The following is a 15,620-nucleotide window of genomic DNA, read 5'->3' as shown; positions in this document are numbered from 1 at the left end:
GGGGTGATGTGGTTAATATAAATTGTAGGGGAGAATGGGAGCCAGAATGACAGAACAGATAATGGAGAGGGTGAATTGAACTGAATTGACTTTATTACATACATCCTTCATATACATGAGGAGTAGAAATCTTTATGTTACATCTCTGTCTAAATGTACAATGTGTAATTTACAGTGACTTATAATAAATAGTACATAGGACAGTCAATATAACATAAAAATGCAATTGTATCAGCATGAATTAACCATTCTGATGGCCTGGTGGAAGATGATGCCCCAGAGCCTGTTGGTCCTTTTGCTGTGGTACCGTTTCCTGGATGATAGCAGCAGGAACAGTTTGTCATTGTGGTGAATTGGGTCCCCAATATCCTTTGGGCCCTTTTTACACACCTGTCACTATAAATGTCCTGAATAGTGGAAAGTTCACATCTACAGATGCGCTGGGCTGTCCACACTGCTCTCTGCAGGGTCCTGTGATTAAGGAAGGTACAGTTACCATACCATGCTGTGATGCAGCCAGTCAGGATGCTCTCAATTGTGTCCCTGCAGAAAGTTCTTAGGATTTTGGACCCCATCCCAGACTTCTTCGACCGTCTGAGGTGAAAGAGGTGCTGCTGTGCTCTTTTCACAACACAGCTGGTATGTGCACAGCATGTGAGATCCTTGGTGATGCTTATGCCAAGGAACTTAAAGCTGTTCACCCTCTCAACCCCAGATCCATTGACGTCAATAGGGGTTAGCCTGTCTCCATTCCTCCCGTCATCCACAATCAGCTGGTTTGTTTTTGTGACAATGAGGGTGAGTTTGTTTTCTTGACACCAGTCAGATGTTGTTCAGACCTCAGATAGAGTCAGCAATCAAATGGTTGAGCATGGTGCAATGAATGTGCTGAGCTGTGTATATCACAATGCAAGAAGCATTGTAGGAAAGCCAAGTGAGCTCAGGACAGGGAATTATGATATTGTAGCCATTATTGGGTCTTGGTTGCACCCAACAGTCTGAGGGATTTCGAGGAATTTGTAGAGAGATCACAGACCAAGCCAACAAACAAGGTTTGATTCAGTAAGTGATTTTAACTTTCCATATATTGACTGGGACTCCCATACTGTAAAAGGACTCGATGGGGTAAAGTTTGTCAAATGTGTCCTTAATCAGTATGTAGAATTCCTGACTTAGAAGTGTGTAACAATCTGTTGGGAAATGATCCAGGGCTGGTGACAGAAATTAGTGACAGTAATGCCATGAGGTTCAAAGTAAATATGGAAAAACAGAGGTCTGGACCATGGGTTGAGATTCTAAGTTGCAGAAAGGTCAATTTTGATGGTATCATAAAGGATCTGACCTGTGTTTTTTGGGACAGGCTGTTTTCTGGCAAAGGAGTACTTGGTAAGTGGGAGGCCTTCAGAAGTGAAATTTGGAGAGTGTCTAATTTGTATGTGCCTGCCGAAATAAAAGTTGAAAGGTAACTGGTGCAGGGTACCTTGGCTTTCAAGAGATATTGAGGCCCCGGATATTTTGTTCCTCTAAATGCCTTAGACTGTTGGGTTCTACCAAGAGTCATTTATGACTGCAATATCATAATTCCACACCCTGAGCTCATCTGACTTTTTATTTTAGTTATAGAACATAGAACATAGAATAGTACAGCACGGTACAAGCCGTTCGGCCCACAATGTTGTGCCAACCCTCAAACCCTGCCTCCCATATAACCCCCCATCTTAAATTCCTCCATATACCTGTCTAGTAGTCTCTTCAACTTCACTAGTGTATCTGCCTCCACCACTGACGCAGCAGTGCATTCCACGCACCAAGCACTCTCTGAGTAAAAAACCTTCCTCTAATATCCCCCTTGAACTTTCCACCCCTTAACTTAAAGCCATGTCCTTTTATATTGAGCAGTGGTGCCCCGGGGAAGAAGCGCTGGCTATCCACTCTATCTATTCCTCTTATTATCTTGTACACCTCTATCATGTCTCCTCTCATCCTCCTTCTCTCTAAAGAGTAAAGCCCAAGCTCCCTTAATCTCTGATCATAATCCATACTCTCTAAACCAGGCAGCATCCTGGTAAATCTCCTCTGTACCCTTTCCAATGCTTCCACATCCTTCCTATAGTGAGGCAACCAGAACTGGACACAGTACTCCAAGTGTGGCCTAACCAGAGTTTTATAGAGCTGCATCATTACATCGCGACTCTTAAAGTCTATCCCTCGACTTATGAAAGCTAACACCCCATAAGCTTTCTTAACTAACCTATCTACCTGTGAGGCAACTTTCAGGGATCTGTGGACATGTACCCCCCGATCCCTCTGCTCCTGCACACTACCAAGTATCCTGCCATTTACTTTGTACTCTGCCTTGGAGTTTGTCCTTCCAAAGTGTGCCACCTCACACTTCTCCAGGTTGAACTCCATCTGCCACTTCTCAGCCCACTTCTGCATCCTATCAATGTCTCTCTGCACTCTGCGACAATCCTCCACACTATCTGCAACACCAGCAACTTTTGTGTCATCTGCAAACTTACCAACCCACCCCTCTAACCCACATCCAGGTTGTTAATAACAATCACGAAAAGTAGAGGTCCCAGATCAGATCCTTGTGGGACACCACTAGTCACAACCCTCCAATCCGAATGTACTCCCTCCACCATGACCTTCTGCAGGCAAGCCAATTCTGAACCCACCTGGCCAACTTCCCTGGATCCCATGCCTTCTGACTTTCTGAATAAGCCCACCGTGTGGAACCTTGTTAAATGCCTTACTAAAATCCATGTAGATCACATCCACTGCACTACCCTCATCTATATGCCTGGTCACCTCCTCAAAGAACTCTGTCAGGCTTGTTAGACACGATCTGTCCTTCACACAGCCATGCTGACTGTCCCTGATCAGACCACGATTCTCTAAATGCCCATAGATCCTATCTCTAAGAATCTTTTCGAACAGCTTTCCCACCACAGACATAAGGCTCACTGGTCTATAGTTACCCGGACTACCCCTACTACCTTTTTTGAACAAGGGGACAACTTCACCTCCCTCCAATCCTCCGGTACCATTCCCGTGGACAACGAGGACATAAAGATCCTTGCCAGAGGCTCAGCAATCTCTTCCCTTGCCTCATCGAGCAACCTGGGGAATATTCCGTCAGGCCCAGGGGACTTATCCATCTTAATGTATTTTAACAACTCTAACACCTCCTCTCCCTTAATATCCACATGCTCCAGAACATCAACCTCAGTCATATTGTCCTCACCGTCATCAAGTTCCCACTCATTGGTGAATACTGAAGAGAAGTATTCATTGAGGACCTCACTCACTTCCACAGCCTCCAGGAACATCTTCCCACCTTTATCTCTAATTGGTCCTACCTTCACTCCTGTCATCCTTTTGTTCTTCGCATAATTGAAGAATGCCTTGGGGTTTTCCTTTACCCTGCTCACCAAGGGCTTCTCATGCCCCCTTCTTGCTCTTCTCAGCCCCTTCTTAAGCTCCTTTCTTGCTGCCATATATTCCTCAATAGAGCCTTCTGATCCTTGCTTCCTGAACCTCATGTATGCTGCCTTCTTCCACCAGACTAGATTTTCCAACTCACTTGTCACCACCCATGGTTCCTTCACCCTACCATTCTTTATCTTCCTCACCAGGACAAATTTATCCCTAACATCCTGCAAGAGATCCCTAAATATCGACCACATATCCATAGTACATTTCCCTGCAAAAACAACATCCCAATTCACACCTGCAAGTTCTTGCCTTATAGCCTCATAATTTGCCCTTGCCCAATTAAAAATTTTCTTGTCCTCTCTGATTCTACCTTTTCTATGATAATGCTAAAGGCCAGGGAGCGGTGGTCACTGCCCCCCAGATGCTCACCCACTGAGAGATCTGTGACCTGCCCTGGTTCGTCATCTTCTGTTGGTTTCTTAAAGCTTCCCAACAGTTTTCGCTCTTTTGGTTGCCCTCTCTTTGTCTTTTCTGTTGGCTTTGGCTTCTCATTTCAGCCATGGTTGTGTCCTCCTGCCGTTCTAATGCTTCCACTTCTTTGGGATGTATCGATTTCTCAGTTCCCAAATTGCTCCCAGAAACCCCAGCCATTGCTGCTCCATTGTCACTCCTACCTTTTCCCTTCTGAACAAGTTTGGCCAGCTTCTTTGTCATAGAAACATTGAGAAGTTCAGGATGGAAACAGGCTATTTGGCCCATCTAGTCAATGCTGAAAAAACATTTAAGCTGTCTAATGCAACTCCCTGCCCTGCACCAGGACCATCGCCCTCCATACCCCTACCATCCAGGCTCCCATCCAAACACCTTTGAAATAGTGAATCCGAGCTCATATGCACCACTTGTACTGGCATCTCATTCCACACTCTCACAACCATTTCAGTGAACAGCTTTTCCAAATGTTCCCGTTAAATTTTTACCTTCCCCACTTAAACCCATGATCTCTCATTGTCATCCCACCCAACCTCAGTGGAAAAAACTGCTTGCCGTCACCCTATCTATACCCTCATAATTTTGTATACTTCCAACAAATCCTCAAAGCAATGTATAATTTCCTTGTTTATGTTTGGAGCCTTTTTTAGGTGTATAAGATGATGAGGGGCATTGATCGTGTGGATAACCAGAGGTTTTTTTCCCAGGGCTGAAATGGCTAACACAAGGGGGCATAGTTTTAAGGTGCTTGGAAATAGATACCGAGGGGATGTCAGCGGTAATTTTTTTTACACAGAGAGTCTTGGGTGTGTGGAATGCACTGCCGGCTATTTGTGTGAGAGTGTTTCAGTTACTGTGGGGCCAGGAACCCATGCAGCTCAGTGGAAACAGGGAATAATACCAAAGGAGAGAGTCAAACTGAGCCAGTTCACAGATTGGAAATGGCAGAAATACCCCATTCTTATAGAGACAGGAAGAGCATCAGAGAATTTGATGGTCTTTTCAGATACCAGCACTGTGCCCAGTTAGAAGATGATTTCTCTTTCCAACTTGGGTTGAACTTCACTGTAACAGTGTGATGCCAGATCATTCCTCAACATCTCTGGTGATCTCATCTGAAATGTTGTCCTACACCCATTGATGGATTTTATAAATCTTTTTACAGGTTAAAAATGACAAGGAGTTTGTCTACAGGAATCTCGAACACAGCACGCCAGTTTTGCTGTCTCTGTCCAGATATTTAAGAAGTGGAGCAAGGGATTCACTCGATCATCCTTCCTGCTCAGACTGTGGGGAGGGATTCACTCGATCATCTGACCGACTGCCACACCCGTCATTTTACACAGGGGGGAACCCGTTCATCTGCTCAGACAGTGGGAATGGATTCAGTCGGTCATCTCAACTGAAGGTACATCAGCAAGTTCACACTGGACAAGGCCATTCACCTGTTCTGTGTGTGAGAAGGGATTCAGTCGGTCCTCCCACCTGTGGATACATGGGTCAGTTCACACTGGGCAGAGGCTGGTCATCTGCTGAATTTCTAGGGAAGGATTCACTCGGTCATCTGACCTAATGGCTCACCAGAGAGTTCACACCAGGGAGCAGCCGTTCACCTGCTCAGACTGCGGAAAGGGATTCACTTACCCATCTAAACTGAAGGTACATCGGCGAATTCACACTGGGGAGAGGCCTTTCACCTGCTCAGTGTGTGGGAAGGGATTCGCACGGTCATCCCACCTACTGATACACCAGTCAGCTCACACTGGTGAGAAGCCGTTCACCTGCTCAGACTGTGGGAAGGGATTCACTTGCTCATCCCAACTGAAGGTACATCAGCGAGTTCACACTGGGGAGAGGCCGTTCACCTGCTCAGACTGTGGGAAGAGATTCAGTTGCTCATCTCAACTGAAGGTACATCAGCGAGTTCACACTTCGGAGAGGCCATTTACCTGCACAGAATGTGGGAAGGGATTCACTCGGTCATCCGACCTATTGAGACACCAGTCAGTTCACACTGGGGAGTGGCCGTTGACCTGCTCAGACTGTGGGAAGGGATTCACTCGGTCATCTAAACTGAAGGAACATCAGAGAGTTCACACTGGGGAGAGGCCGTTCCCGTGCACAGACTGTGGGAAAGGATTCACTCAGTTATCTCACCTGCTGAGACACCAGTCAGTTCACACTGGGGAGAGGCCGTTCACCTGCTTAGACTGTGGGAAGGGATTCACTTGCTCATCTCAACTGAAGGTACATCAGCGAGTTCACACTGGAGAGTGGCCGTTCACCTGCTCAGAGTGTGAGAAGGGTTTCACTCAGTTATCTCAACTGAAGGTGCATCAACGAGTTCACACTGGGGAGAGGCCATTCAGCTGCTCAGAGTGTGGGAAGGGTTTCACTCAGTTAGCTAGCCTACAAGCACACCAGTCAGTTCACACTGGGGAGAGGCCATTCACCTGCTCGGACTGTGGGAAGGGATTCATTTGCTCATCTAAACTGAAGGTACATCAGCGAGTTCACACTGGGGACAGGCCATTCACCTGCTCAAACTGTGGGAAGGGATTCACTCAGTCATACCACCTACTGGTACATCAGTCACTTCACACTGGGGAGCGGCCGTTCACCTGCTCGGACTGTGGGAAGGGATTCACACGGTCATGTGAACTGCAGAGCCACCAGCGAGTTCACACAGGGGAGAGGCCCACCAACTGCACGGACTTTGGGAAGAGTTTCTCTCAGCCAAATCAACCAAATGTGCATCACTGAGTTCACACAGGGGAGAGGCTGTTCACCTGCTGTGAATGTGGGAAGCGAGTCACTCAGTCATCTAACCTTACGTAGCCCTAGCTTCAGCTAGCAGCTTAATATAGCGGGTGTTAGCCCCCCAGCCCGGCCAAACTTAAGAAACCTCATTTTGGTGGACCCGGCGCAATGTGTCCCCTGTTACAAATCAGTACCCTGAAATAACAAACAGTACACAATATGTGATTACACAGTTGAGCTTTATAATTCTTGCTTTGACTGTAGGGTTAGTGAAGTAAACAGAAACAAAAGCAAAAGGGCCCACTCTCTACATTCACATCTTCTCATCTCTCCCCAGCAAAAGACCATGAAAATCTCTCTTCCAGGCTCACAAGAAAGAACATATCTGTCATTGGATAGCCCCGCACTCCAAAACCCTGTTATCTCCAGTTGTAATCTAAACATTGCTGCTACAGAGAAACCATTACCTCCGCACTGAAACATTACAGAGAGGCCATTACATGAGCAGTGAAACCTTACAGCATGTTAAAGTTGTGACACACTACCGGGTTCACACTGGGAGAATGTTTCAATAAGCTGCATGCTGGATATTTGTCCATCACCGTTGCTGATGTAATTTCGAGAGTGACTGTCGGTGCTGAACTCTGCAATTATTGCTGCTGCTCACCACACCCAGTTCTGTACCCTGGCCACTGGGCATGGGAGGAGTTTCTTCTGCTGCACATTCACCTTTAATGGGACTGGAGTTTAATATTCTGGATCTGAGACAAATAAATCAGTTTTATTTTAAACTCTGTCTCTGGTACTTAGTGAATTTATAACACACTAGTGTACAGTAGAGAGTTAACTCAGGCTGGCTGGACCCTGCCAGTGATTCCGTTCGATGACAGTCCTTTTAAATCCTCCCCTGTTGTTCATCTCTCGCTCTCCCTGTGGTGATGGGTTCCAAACAGTCACCACTCTGTGGGTGAAGAGGTTTCCCTTGAATTCTCTGCAGACTGAAGAAGTCGAGCTGACTGTGGTTCTGTCTGAGATGTTCTTCACACCTCTATTTTCTGGGCTGAGGAAGAATCACTTCATTAGGATGTATCTGCCATGCACCTCCCGAATTGCTCCCGGAAACTCCACCCATTGCTGCTCCATCGTCATTCCTACCAGATTCCCCTTCCAGTCAAGTTTGTCCAGCTTCTCTGTCAAAGAAGCATGGAGAAGTTAAGTGTAGAAACAGGCCATTTGTCCCATCTGGACAATGCTGAAAACATTTAAGCTGTCTGATGCAATGACCTGCACCGGGACCATAGCCCTCCATACCCCTACCATCCAGGTACCTATCCAAACTTCTCTTAAATGGTGAAATCGAGCTCACATGCACCATTTGTGCTGGCTTCTCATTCCACACTCACAATCAATTCAGTGAAGAGGTTTTCCACATGTTCCTGTTAAATTTTCGTTAAATATGGAAGCCACTTACCATGACCTCTTGTTGTCATCCCACCCAACATCAGTGGAAAAAGCTGCTTGCATGTACTTTATCTATATCTTAATAATTTTGTATACTTCCAACAAACCCTCAAAGCAATATATAATTTCCTTGTTTATGCTTAGATCCTTTTTCGGTGTTTTCGATGATGCAGGGCATTGATTGTGTGGATAGCCAAAAGCTTTTCCCAGGGCTGAAATGGATAACACGAGGGGGCATAGTTTTAATGTGCTTGGAAATAGGTACCGAGGGGATGTCGGGGTAAACTTTATACACAGAGTGGTGGGTGTGTGGAATGCACTGCCAGCAGCGATGGTCGAGGCAGGTACAGTAGGATCTTTTAACAGCCTTTTGGGTAGGTACTTGGAGCTTAGAAAAATAGAGGGTTATAGAGAAATAGAGGGCTATGTGGTAGGAAAATTCTCGGCAGTTTATAGAGTACGTTACATGGTTGGAACAACATTGTGGGCTGAATGGCCTGGAATATGCTGTAGATTTCTATGTTCTATGTTGAACAGCGAAATAACTTTGGCTATCCTCTGATAACTCTCCCGTCACAAAGGATGATTTAATTATCTCTGCTAGGGCCTGACAATTTCTGCAGTTGCCTCCCGTAGGGTCCGAGGGAGCAGCTTGTTATGTCCTGGAGATTTATCCACCCTAATCTGCCTCAGGATAGCAAACATCTCCTCTGCTTTAATCTGTACAGGGTCCACAATTTTAATGCCACTTTTCCACACTCACATGGACCCTGTGTCCATCTCCTGAGTAAAGAGGGATGAAAAAAATATTTAAGATCGCCCCATCTGCTTTGGTTCCACATGTAGATTGCCATTCCTGTCTTCCGGAGGGCCAACTTTATGCTTTGCAATCCTTTTGCTCTCAATCTATCTGTAGAATCCCTGAGGATTATCCTTCATCTTTTCTGCAAGGGCAATCTCATGCCTTCTTTTCGCCATCCTGATTTATTTCTTACTTGTTCTCTTGCATTTCTTGTATTCCATAAGAATCTACCTGCCTATCCCTGTTATGCAACTCCATTTTGTGCTTCACCAGGGTCTCAATATCTCTTGAAAACCAAGGTTCCCTACAGTTTCTATCTTTACCTTTTATTCTGACAAGCACATACCTGCTTTGTACTTTCAAAATTTCATTTTGAAGGCTTCCCATTTACCAAGCACACCTTTGCAATAAAGCAACCTGTCCCAGTCCACAGTTGCCAGATCCTAGTGTCATAATTCCAGGTGTTGATCCATGCTGTGAACACATCTGCCTTTCCTAGGCTGCTCCTTGTATTGAAATATGCAGGATTGAGCATATTCACTGCACCATGCTCAACTTTTTCATTCCTGACTTGTCTGAGGACTGAACAACATCTGTCTCCACAACCCCTCCACTATCTGTTCTGTTATTCAGGCTCCCATTCCCCCTGCAACTTTAGTTTAAACATCCCCCCCTACCCCCACCTCCCACCATGCAGCTCCATCACCCCTTTGGCTTTCATCTCCCAGATCAATAAAAAGGAGGTGCATACCAGGTACAGGCAGATAGGAACAAATGGGGTACATATGAAGTACAGGAAATTCAAGTGAACACTTAGGAAAGCAATAAAAGAAGGCATGAGGTTGCCCCAGCAGACAATGTTTAGGAGACTCCTCAGGGATTCTGCAGATATGTTAAGAGCAAAAAGATTGCAAGGGACAAAATTAATCCTCTGGAAGATCAGAATGGTAATCCATATGAGGAGACAAAATAATTGGGGAATTTTTTTTTTCTACAGCCGAATTTACTCAGAAGACAGACACAGAGTGTATAGAAGTGAGGCAAAGCAACATCAACTTCATGGACCCTGTACAGATTACAGAGGTGGAGGTGTTTGCTGTCTTAAGGCAAATTACCATGGATAAATCCTCAGGGCCTGACAAGTTGTTCCCTGGGACCCTGCAGAAGACAAGTGCAGAAATTGTCGGGGCGTAAGCACAGATATTTAAATCATCCTCAGTGACAGGTGAGTACTGGAGGATTGAAGGATAGCCAATGTTGTTCCGCTGTTCAAGACAGGAAAGTGCAGGGACTGGATAAATAAATATTTGGATAAATCTAGACTGATTAAGGATAGGCAACATGGCTTTGTGCATGGTAGGTCATGTCCAACCAATCTTATAGAGTTTCTTGAGGAGGTTATCAGGAAAGTAGATGAAGACAAGGCAGTGGATGTTGTCTACATGGACTTTAGCAAGGCACTTGACAAAGTCTCATATGGAAGGTTGATCAAAAAGGTTCAGTCACTCAGCATTCAAGATGAGATAGTAAATTGAATGAGACACCGTCTTTGGGAGAAGCCAGAGTGTGGTAACAGATTGTTGCCTCTCTGACTGGAGACCTGTGACTAGTGCTGTGCCACAGGGATCAGTGTTGGATCTGTTGTTGTTTGTCATCTATATCAGTAATCTGGATGACAGTGTGGTTAACTGGATCAGCAAATTTGTGGATGACACCAAGATTGGTGGTGTCATGGACAGCGAGGAAGACGATCATGGCTTGCACTGTGATCTGGACCAGCTGGGAAAATGGTTTGAGAAACAGAAAATGGAATTTAATGCAGATAAGTGTTATGTGTTGCACTTTAGTCTTACACAGTGACTGGTAGGGCACTGAGGAGTGCTGTAGAAGAAAGGGTCTATAATTTACTGAAAGTGGTGTCACAATTATATAGGATGGAAAGAAGTATTTTGGCACATTGGCCTTCATAAACTAATGTACTGGCAACAATAGATGGATGATATGTTGATTTGTAGAAGACATTGGTGAAGCCTAATTTGGAGTATTGTGTGCAGTTTTGGTCACCTACCTAATTGAAAGATGTAAAAGAGTTTGAAAGAGTTCAGAGAAAATTCGCAAGGATGTTGCCAGGTCTGGAGTACTTGGGTTATAAGGAATGATTGAACAGGACAGGGCTTTATTCCTTGGAATGTAGAAGATTGAGGGGAGATTTGATTGTGACAGAGGAGCATAGATAGGGTAAATGCAAGCTGGCTTTCTCCACTGAGATTGGGTGGGACTACAACCAGAGGCCATGGGTTAAGGGTGAAAGGTGAGACATTAAGGGGAACATGAGGGGAAACTTCTTCACACAGATGGTCATCCAGGTGTGAAATGAGCAGACAGCCCAACTGGTGCATGTGAGCTCAATTTCAACATTTAAGAGTTTGTATAAGTACCTGGATGGTAGGGGTACGGGGGTAAACAGTTTAAATAGAACACAAACTAGATGGGCCAAAGGGTCTGTTTCTGTGTTGTACTTTCCTATGACTGTGAAAAGAACATGAAATAATACTAATACTCACTCTAATTCCTTTTAACAGCTGTGCAGACGAACCATACATCTGAGTAGGAGATATTTACATGGCCTTAAAATTGTGGCACTTTAACAGTTCATAAAAGAAAATCCCAGCTGCACGTCAACTAAGGCTATTTGTGTGAGAGTGTTTCAGTTACTGTGAAGCCAGGCACCCATGCAGCTCAGTGGGAAGAGGGAATAATACCAATGGAGAGAGTCAAACTGAGCCAGGTCACAGATTGGAGATGGCGGAAATGCCCCATACTTATAGAGACAGGAAGAGCATCAGAGAGTTTGATGGTCATTCCAGATACCAGCACTGTGCCCATTTAGAAAATAATTTCTCTCTCCAACTTGGGTTGAACCACTCTGTAACAGTGTGATGTCAGATCACACCTTGGCAACTAAAGTGATCTCATCTGAAATGTTGTCCTTCACCCATTGATGGATTTTGTAAATCTTTTTACAGGTTAAAAATGACAAGGAATTTGTCTACAGGAATCTCGAACACAACACACCTGTTTTGCTGTCTCTGTCCAGACATTTAAGAAATGGAGCAAGGGATTCACTCAATCATCCTTCCCACTCAGACTATGGGGAGGGATTCACTCGATCATCTGACCATCTAGCACACCCGTCATTTTACACAGGGGAGAGGCTATTCTCCTGCTCAGGTAATGGGAATGGATTCACTCAGTCATCTCAACTGAAGGTACATCAGCAAGTTCACACTGGGCAAGGACATTCATCTGTTCTGTGTGTGAGAAGGGATCCAATCGGTCTTCCCACCTGTGGACACCCCAGTCAGTTCACACTGGGCAGAGGCTATTCATCTGCTGAATTTGTGGGGAAGGATTCATTCGGTCATTTGACCTAATGGCTCACCAGCGAGTGCATACCGGGAAGCGGACATTCACCTGCTCAGATTGTGGGAAGGGATTCACTAAATCATCTCAGCTACTGAAACACCTGTCAGTTCACACTGGGCAGAGGGATTTCACCTGCTCAGATTGTGGGAAGAGATTTCCTCACTCTTCCACCCTACAGAGACACCAGTCAGTTCACACTGGGGAGAGGCCATTCACCTGCTCAGTCTGTTGCAATACATTCACTCAGTCATCCCACCTACAGAGACACCAGTCAGTTCACACTGGGGAGAGGCCATTCACCTGCTCAGACTGTGGGAAGAGATTCACTCAGTCATCCCACCTACAGAGACACCAGCAAGTTCACAGTGGGGAGAAGCCATTCACCTGCTCAGACTGTGGGAAGAGATTCACTCAGTCATCCGCCCTATTGGCACACCAGTCAGTTCATACTGGGGACTGGCCATTCACCTGCTCAGAATGTGGAAAGGGATTCACTCGGTCATCCGAAGTACTGGCACACCAGTCAGTTCACCGTGGGGAGTGGCCGTTCACCTGCTCAGAATGTGGAAAGGGATTCACTCGCTCTTCCACCCTATTGGCACACCAGCGAGTTCACACTGGGGAGCGGCCGTTCAGCTGCTGTGAATGTGGGAAGGCATTCACACGACTGTCTCATGTACTGAAACACCAGCAAGTTCACACTGTGTAGAGGCCGATCACATGCTCAGACTTTGGGAAAGGATTCTCTCAGCCATCTCCACCAAATCTGCATCATTGAATTCACACTGGGAAGAGGCCTGCTGTAAATGTGGGGAGGGACTCACTCAGTTATCTAACCTTGTGACATACTACCGGGTTCACACTGTGGAGGAAGTTTCAATAAGCTGCATGCTGGATATTTGTCCATCACTGTTGCTGAATGCAATTTCGAGAGTGACTGTTGGTGCTGAACTCTGCAATTATTGCTGCTGCTCACCACACCCAGTTCCACATTTTAATTCCACATCCCATTCCCATTCTGACATGTCTATTCACGGCCTCCTCTACTGTAAAGATGAAGCCACACTCAGGTTGGAGGAACAACACCTTATATTCCGTCTGGGTAGCCTCCAACCTGATGGCATGAACATTGACTTCTCTAACTTCCGCTAGGCCCCACCTCCCCCTCGTACCCCAGCTGTTACTCCTTTTTATGCACACATTCTTTCTCTCACTCTCCTTTTTCTCCCTCTGTCCCTCTGAATATACCTCTTGCCCATCCTCTGGGTCACCCCCCCCCCGTCTTTCTCCCTAGGCCTCCTGTCCCATGATCCTCTCGTATCCCCTTTTGCCTATCACCTGTCCAGCTCTCGGCTCTATCCCTCCCCCTCCTGTCTTCTCCTATCATTTTGCATCTCGCCCTCCCCCTCCAGCTTTCAAATCCCTTACTCACTCTTCCTTCAGTTAGTCCTGACGAAGGGTCTCGGCCTGAAACGTCGTCTGCAATTATTGCTGCTGCTCACCACACCCAGTTCTGCACCCTGGTCACTGAGCATGGGAGGAGTTTCTTCTGCTGCATATTCACCTTTCATAGGACTGGAGTTTAATATTCTGGATCTGAGACAAATAAATCAGTTCTATTTTAAACTCTGTCTTTGGTACTTAGTGAATTAATAACACACCTAGTGTACAGTAGAGAGTCAACTCAGGCTGGCTGGACCCTGCCAGTGATTTTGTTCCATGGCAGTCCATTTAAATCTCCCCCTGTTGGTCATCTCTCACTCTCCCTGCGGTGATTTGTTCCAAACAGTCACTATTCTGTGGGTGAAGAGGTTTCCCTTGAATCTTCTGCAGACTGAAGAAGTTGAGCTGACTGCAGTTCTGTCTAAGATAATCTTCACCCTCAAATCTCTGGGCTGAGGAAGAATGACATTGGTAGTTAACCTCCTTATTCACGGCACGTTTGCACATTATGGGTCATTTCCCCTAAAGACTGAAAGCAGAATAGAAAACCATTAGTTGGATGTTCAACAATGCAGGGTCAGAAACCAGAGGCGGGTATACACAGGGCAGAGTTTGGGGCTCTGGACGATAGTTGGGGTAAGAACGTATGATGAGGAGAAGGGAATCAGCAGCGGGGCATGGCAGCGAACAACAGAGTAGCAACATTTGGAAGCTGATTGACTGAGAAAATATTTTGAAACAATACCTGTTGTGAAGTGCTCCATTGGTCAAGAAAAATGTGTGTGTTGTGAATGGTTTTATCTATTGAGGGAGTTGTTCCTGCTTGTTTATCCTGTAATATTATATGTGGATAGTTATTATGGATTGTCCTATCTGAAATAATATACTGATTATCATATAATTTGTAAGATTTTGACTAAAACTGGATCAAGCTTGAATTTATGTGCCTTTATGAAGTGATGGAGGGCATTCATGAGTTTGTATTTTAAAGAAAGATTTTGGTGAATGATATTTGCCACTTGATTGTACCTTTGTAAGTAATCAGATTGAGTTAAACTGATGCAGGATCCTGGAATGTATTGGATTGTGTCTGGTTTCTCTTGGCATTTTCTGCACTTACTGCCTTGTTTGTTTGTATTTCATGTATTTTCATTTTTTTTTTCCTTTTGTTAACCGCCTTGTCCTGTATTTCTGCAAGGAACCCCTCTGTTTCTGGGAAGAGTTCTTCAACTCTCAGTCAGGTGCTCGATGCTTCCTTGTCACCGTCTCGTCTGCTCAGATCGTTGAGATGCCTCCCATGGAGGGTCATACTCATTCCACTGGTTAATGTTTTCTTCCATAGTGATGATTCATTTTTCTGAGTTGGTCTCGCATTGAAGTTTTCTGGTTTGTATTACTTATCATGATTACATATACACACATGGAGTGTTGAATCCTGTTCATTTTTGATGAAAATATATACTTAGAATTTTTATCTGACTGTTGTGTGATTTTTTTTCATGTGTTATTTCTCTTCCTCCTTCTATCCAAGGTAGTGTTAATCTAAGTGGGTTTGAGTGTAAATAGTTCTTATTTATCTTTGTAAATGTTACTGATTGAAATGGGTCCGAGATATTTTTATTTTAAAAAGTCAATGTTGGTGTAAGGGGTTTCTTCTTTTATGTTAGTGCTAGGTGAATAAAATGGCTTCTCTGTAATGTTAACTGCTGAGCAACTTGTTTGGGTTACATTACTGATGAGAGAATTGTATTCATTTGCTAACCAATTGGGATAGATGTTATTCTTTCTTGTGTGTCTG

General features: G+C 45.0%; 2 protein-coding genes across 10 annotated transcripts in view; both read left to right on the top strand.

The window, feature by feature from the left end:
• Positions 1-9,693, top strand: part of LOC134341608 (zinc finger protein 239-like) — an 86,985-nt gene extending 77,292 nt beyond the window's left edge. For 5 of the 9 annotated variants that reach the window (XM_063039488.1, XM_063039486.1, XM_063039485.1 and 2 more), the window contains one exon: positions 5,096-9,693. In XM_063039488.1, the coding sequence (XP_062895558.1) occupies positions 5,503-6,693 (1,191 nt within the window). In that variant the 5' untranslated portion in view covers positions 5,096-5,502 and the 3' untranslated portion in view covers positions 6,694-9,693. The remainder of the gene's footprint in view (positions 1-5,095) is intronic. The other 4 variants (XM_063039493.1, XM_063039491.1, XM_063039490.1 and 1 more) reach the window with 1 other exon arrangement.
• Positions 9,694-12,239: 2,546 nt separating this feature from the next.
• Positions 12,240-15,451, top strand: LOC134341621 (gastrula zinc finger protein XlCGF49.1-like). The gene has a single exon (XM_063039520.1). It carries the CDS (start codon positions 12,387-12,389, stop codon positions 13,086-13,088), a length of 702 nt encoding a protein of 233 aa, XP_062895590.1. The 5' UTR covers positions 12,240-12,386; the 3' UTR covers positions 13,089-15,451.
• Positions 15,452-15,620: the final 169 nt, after the last annotated feature.

Source organism: Mobula hypostoma, unplaced genomic scaffold, assembly GCF_963921235.1.
Source record: "Mobula hypostoma unplaced genomic scaffold, sMobHyp1.1 scaffold_36, whole genome shotgun sequence".
NCBI lineage: Eukaryota > Metazoa > Chordata > Chondrichthyes > Myliobatiformes > Myliobatidae > Mobula > Mobula hypostoma.
The sequence above is the reverse complement of the archived record's forward strand: the minus strand, read 5'-3'. Positions and strand labels throughout refer to the sequence as shown.

Bases quoted from the DNA above. Each gene is read 5' to 3' on its own strand.
- LOC134341621 (XM_063039520.1), top strand. From the start codon at position 12,387: ATGGCTCACCAGCGAGTGCATACCGGGAAGCGGACATTCACCTGCTCA.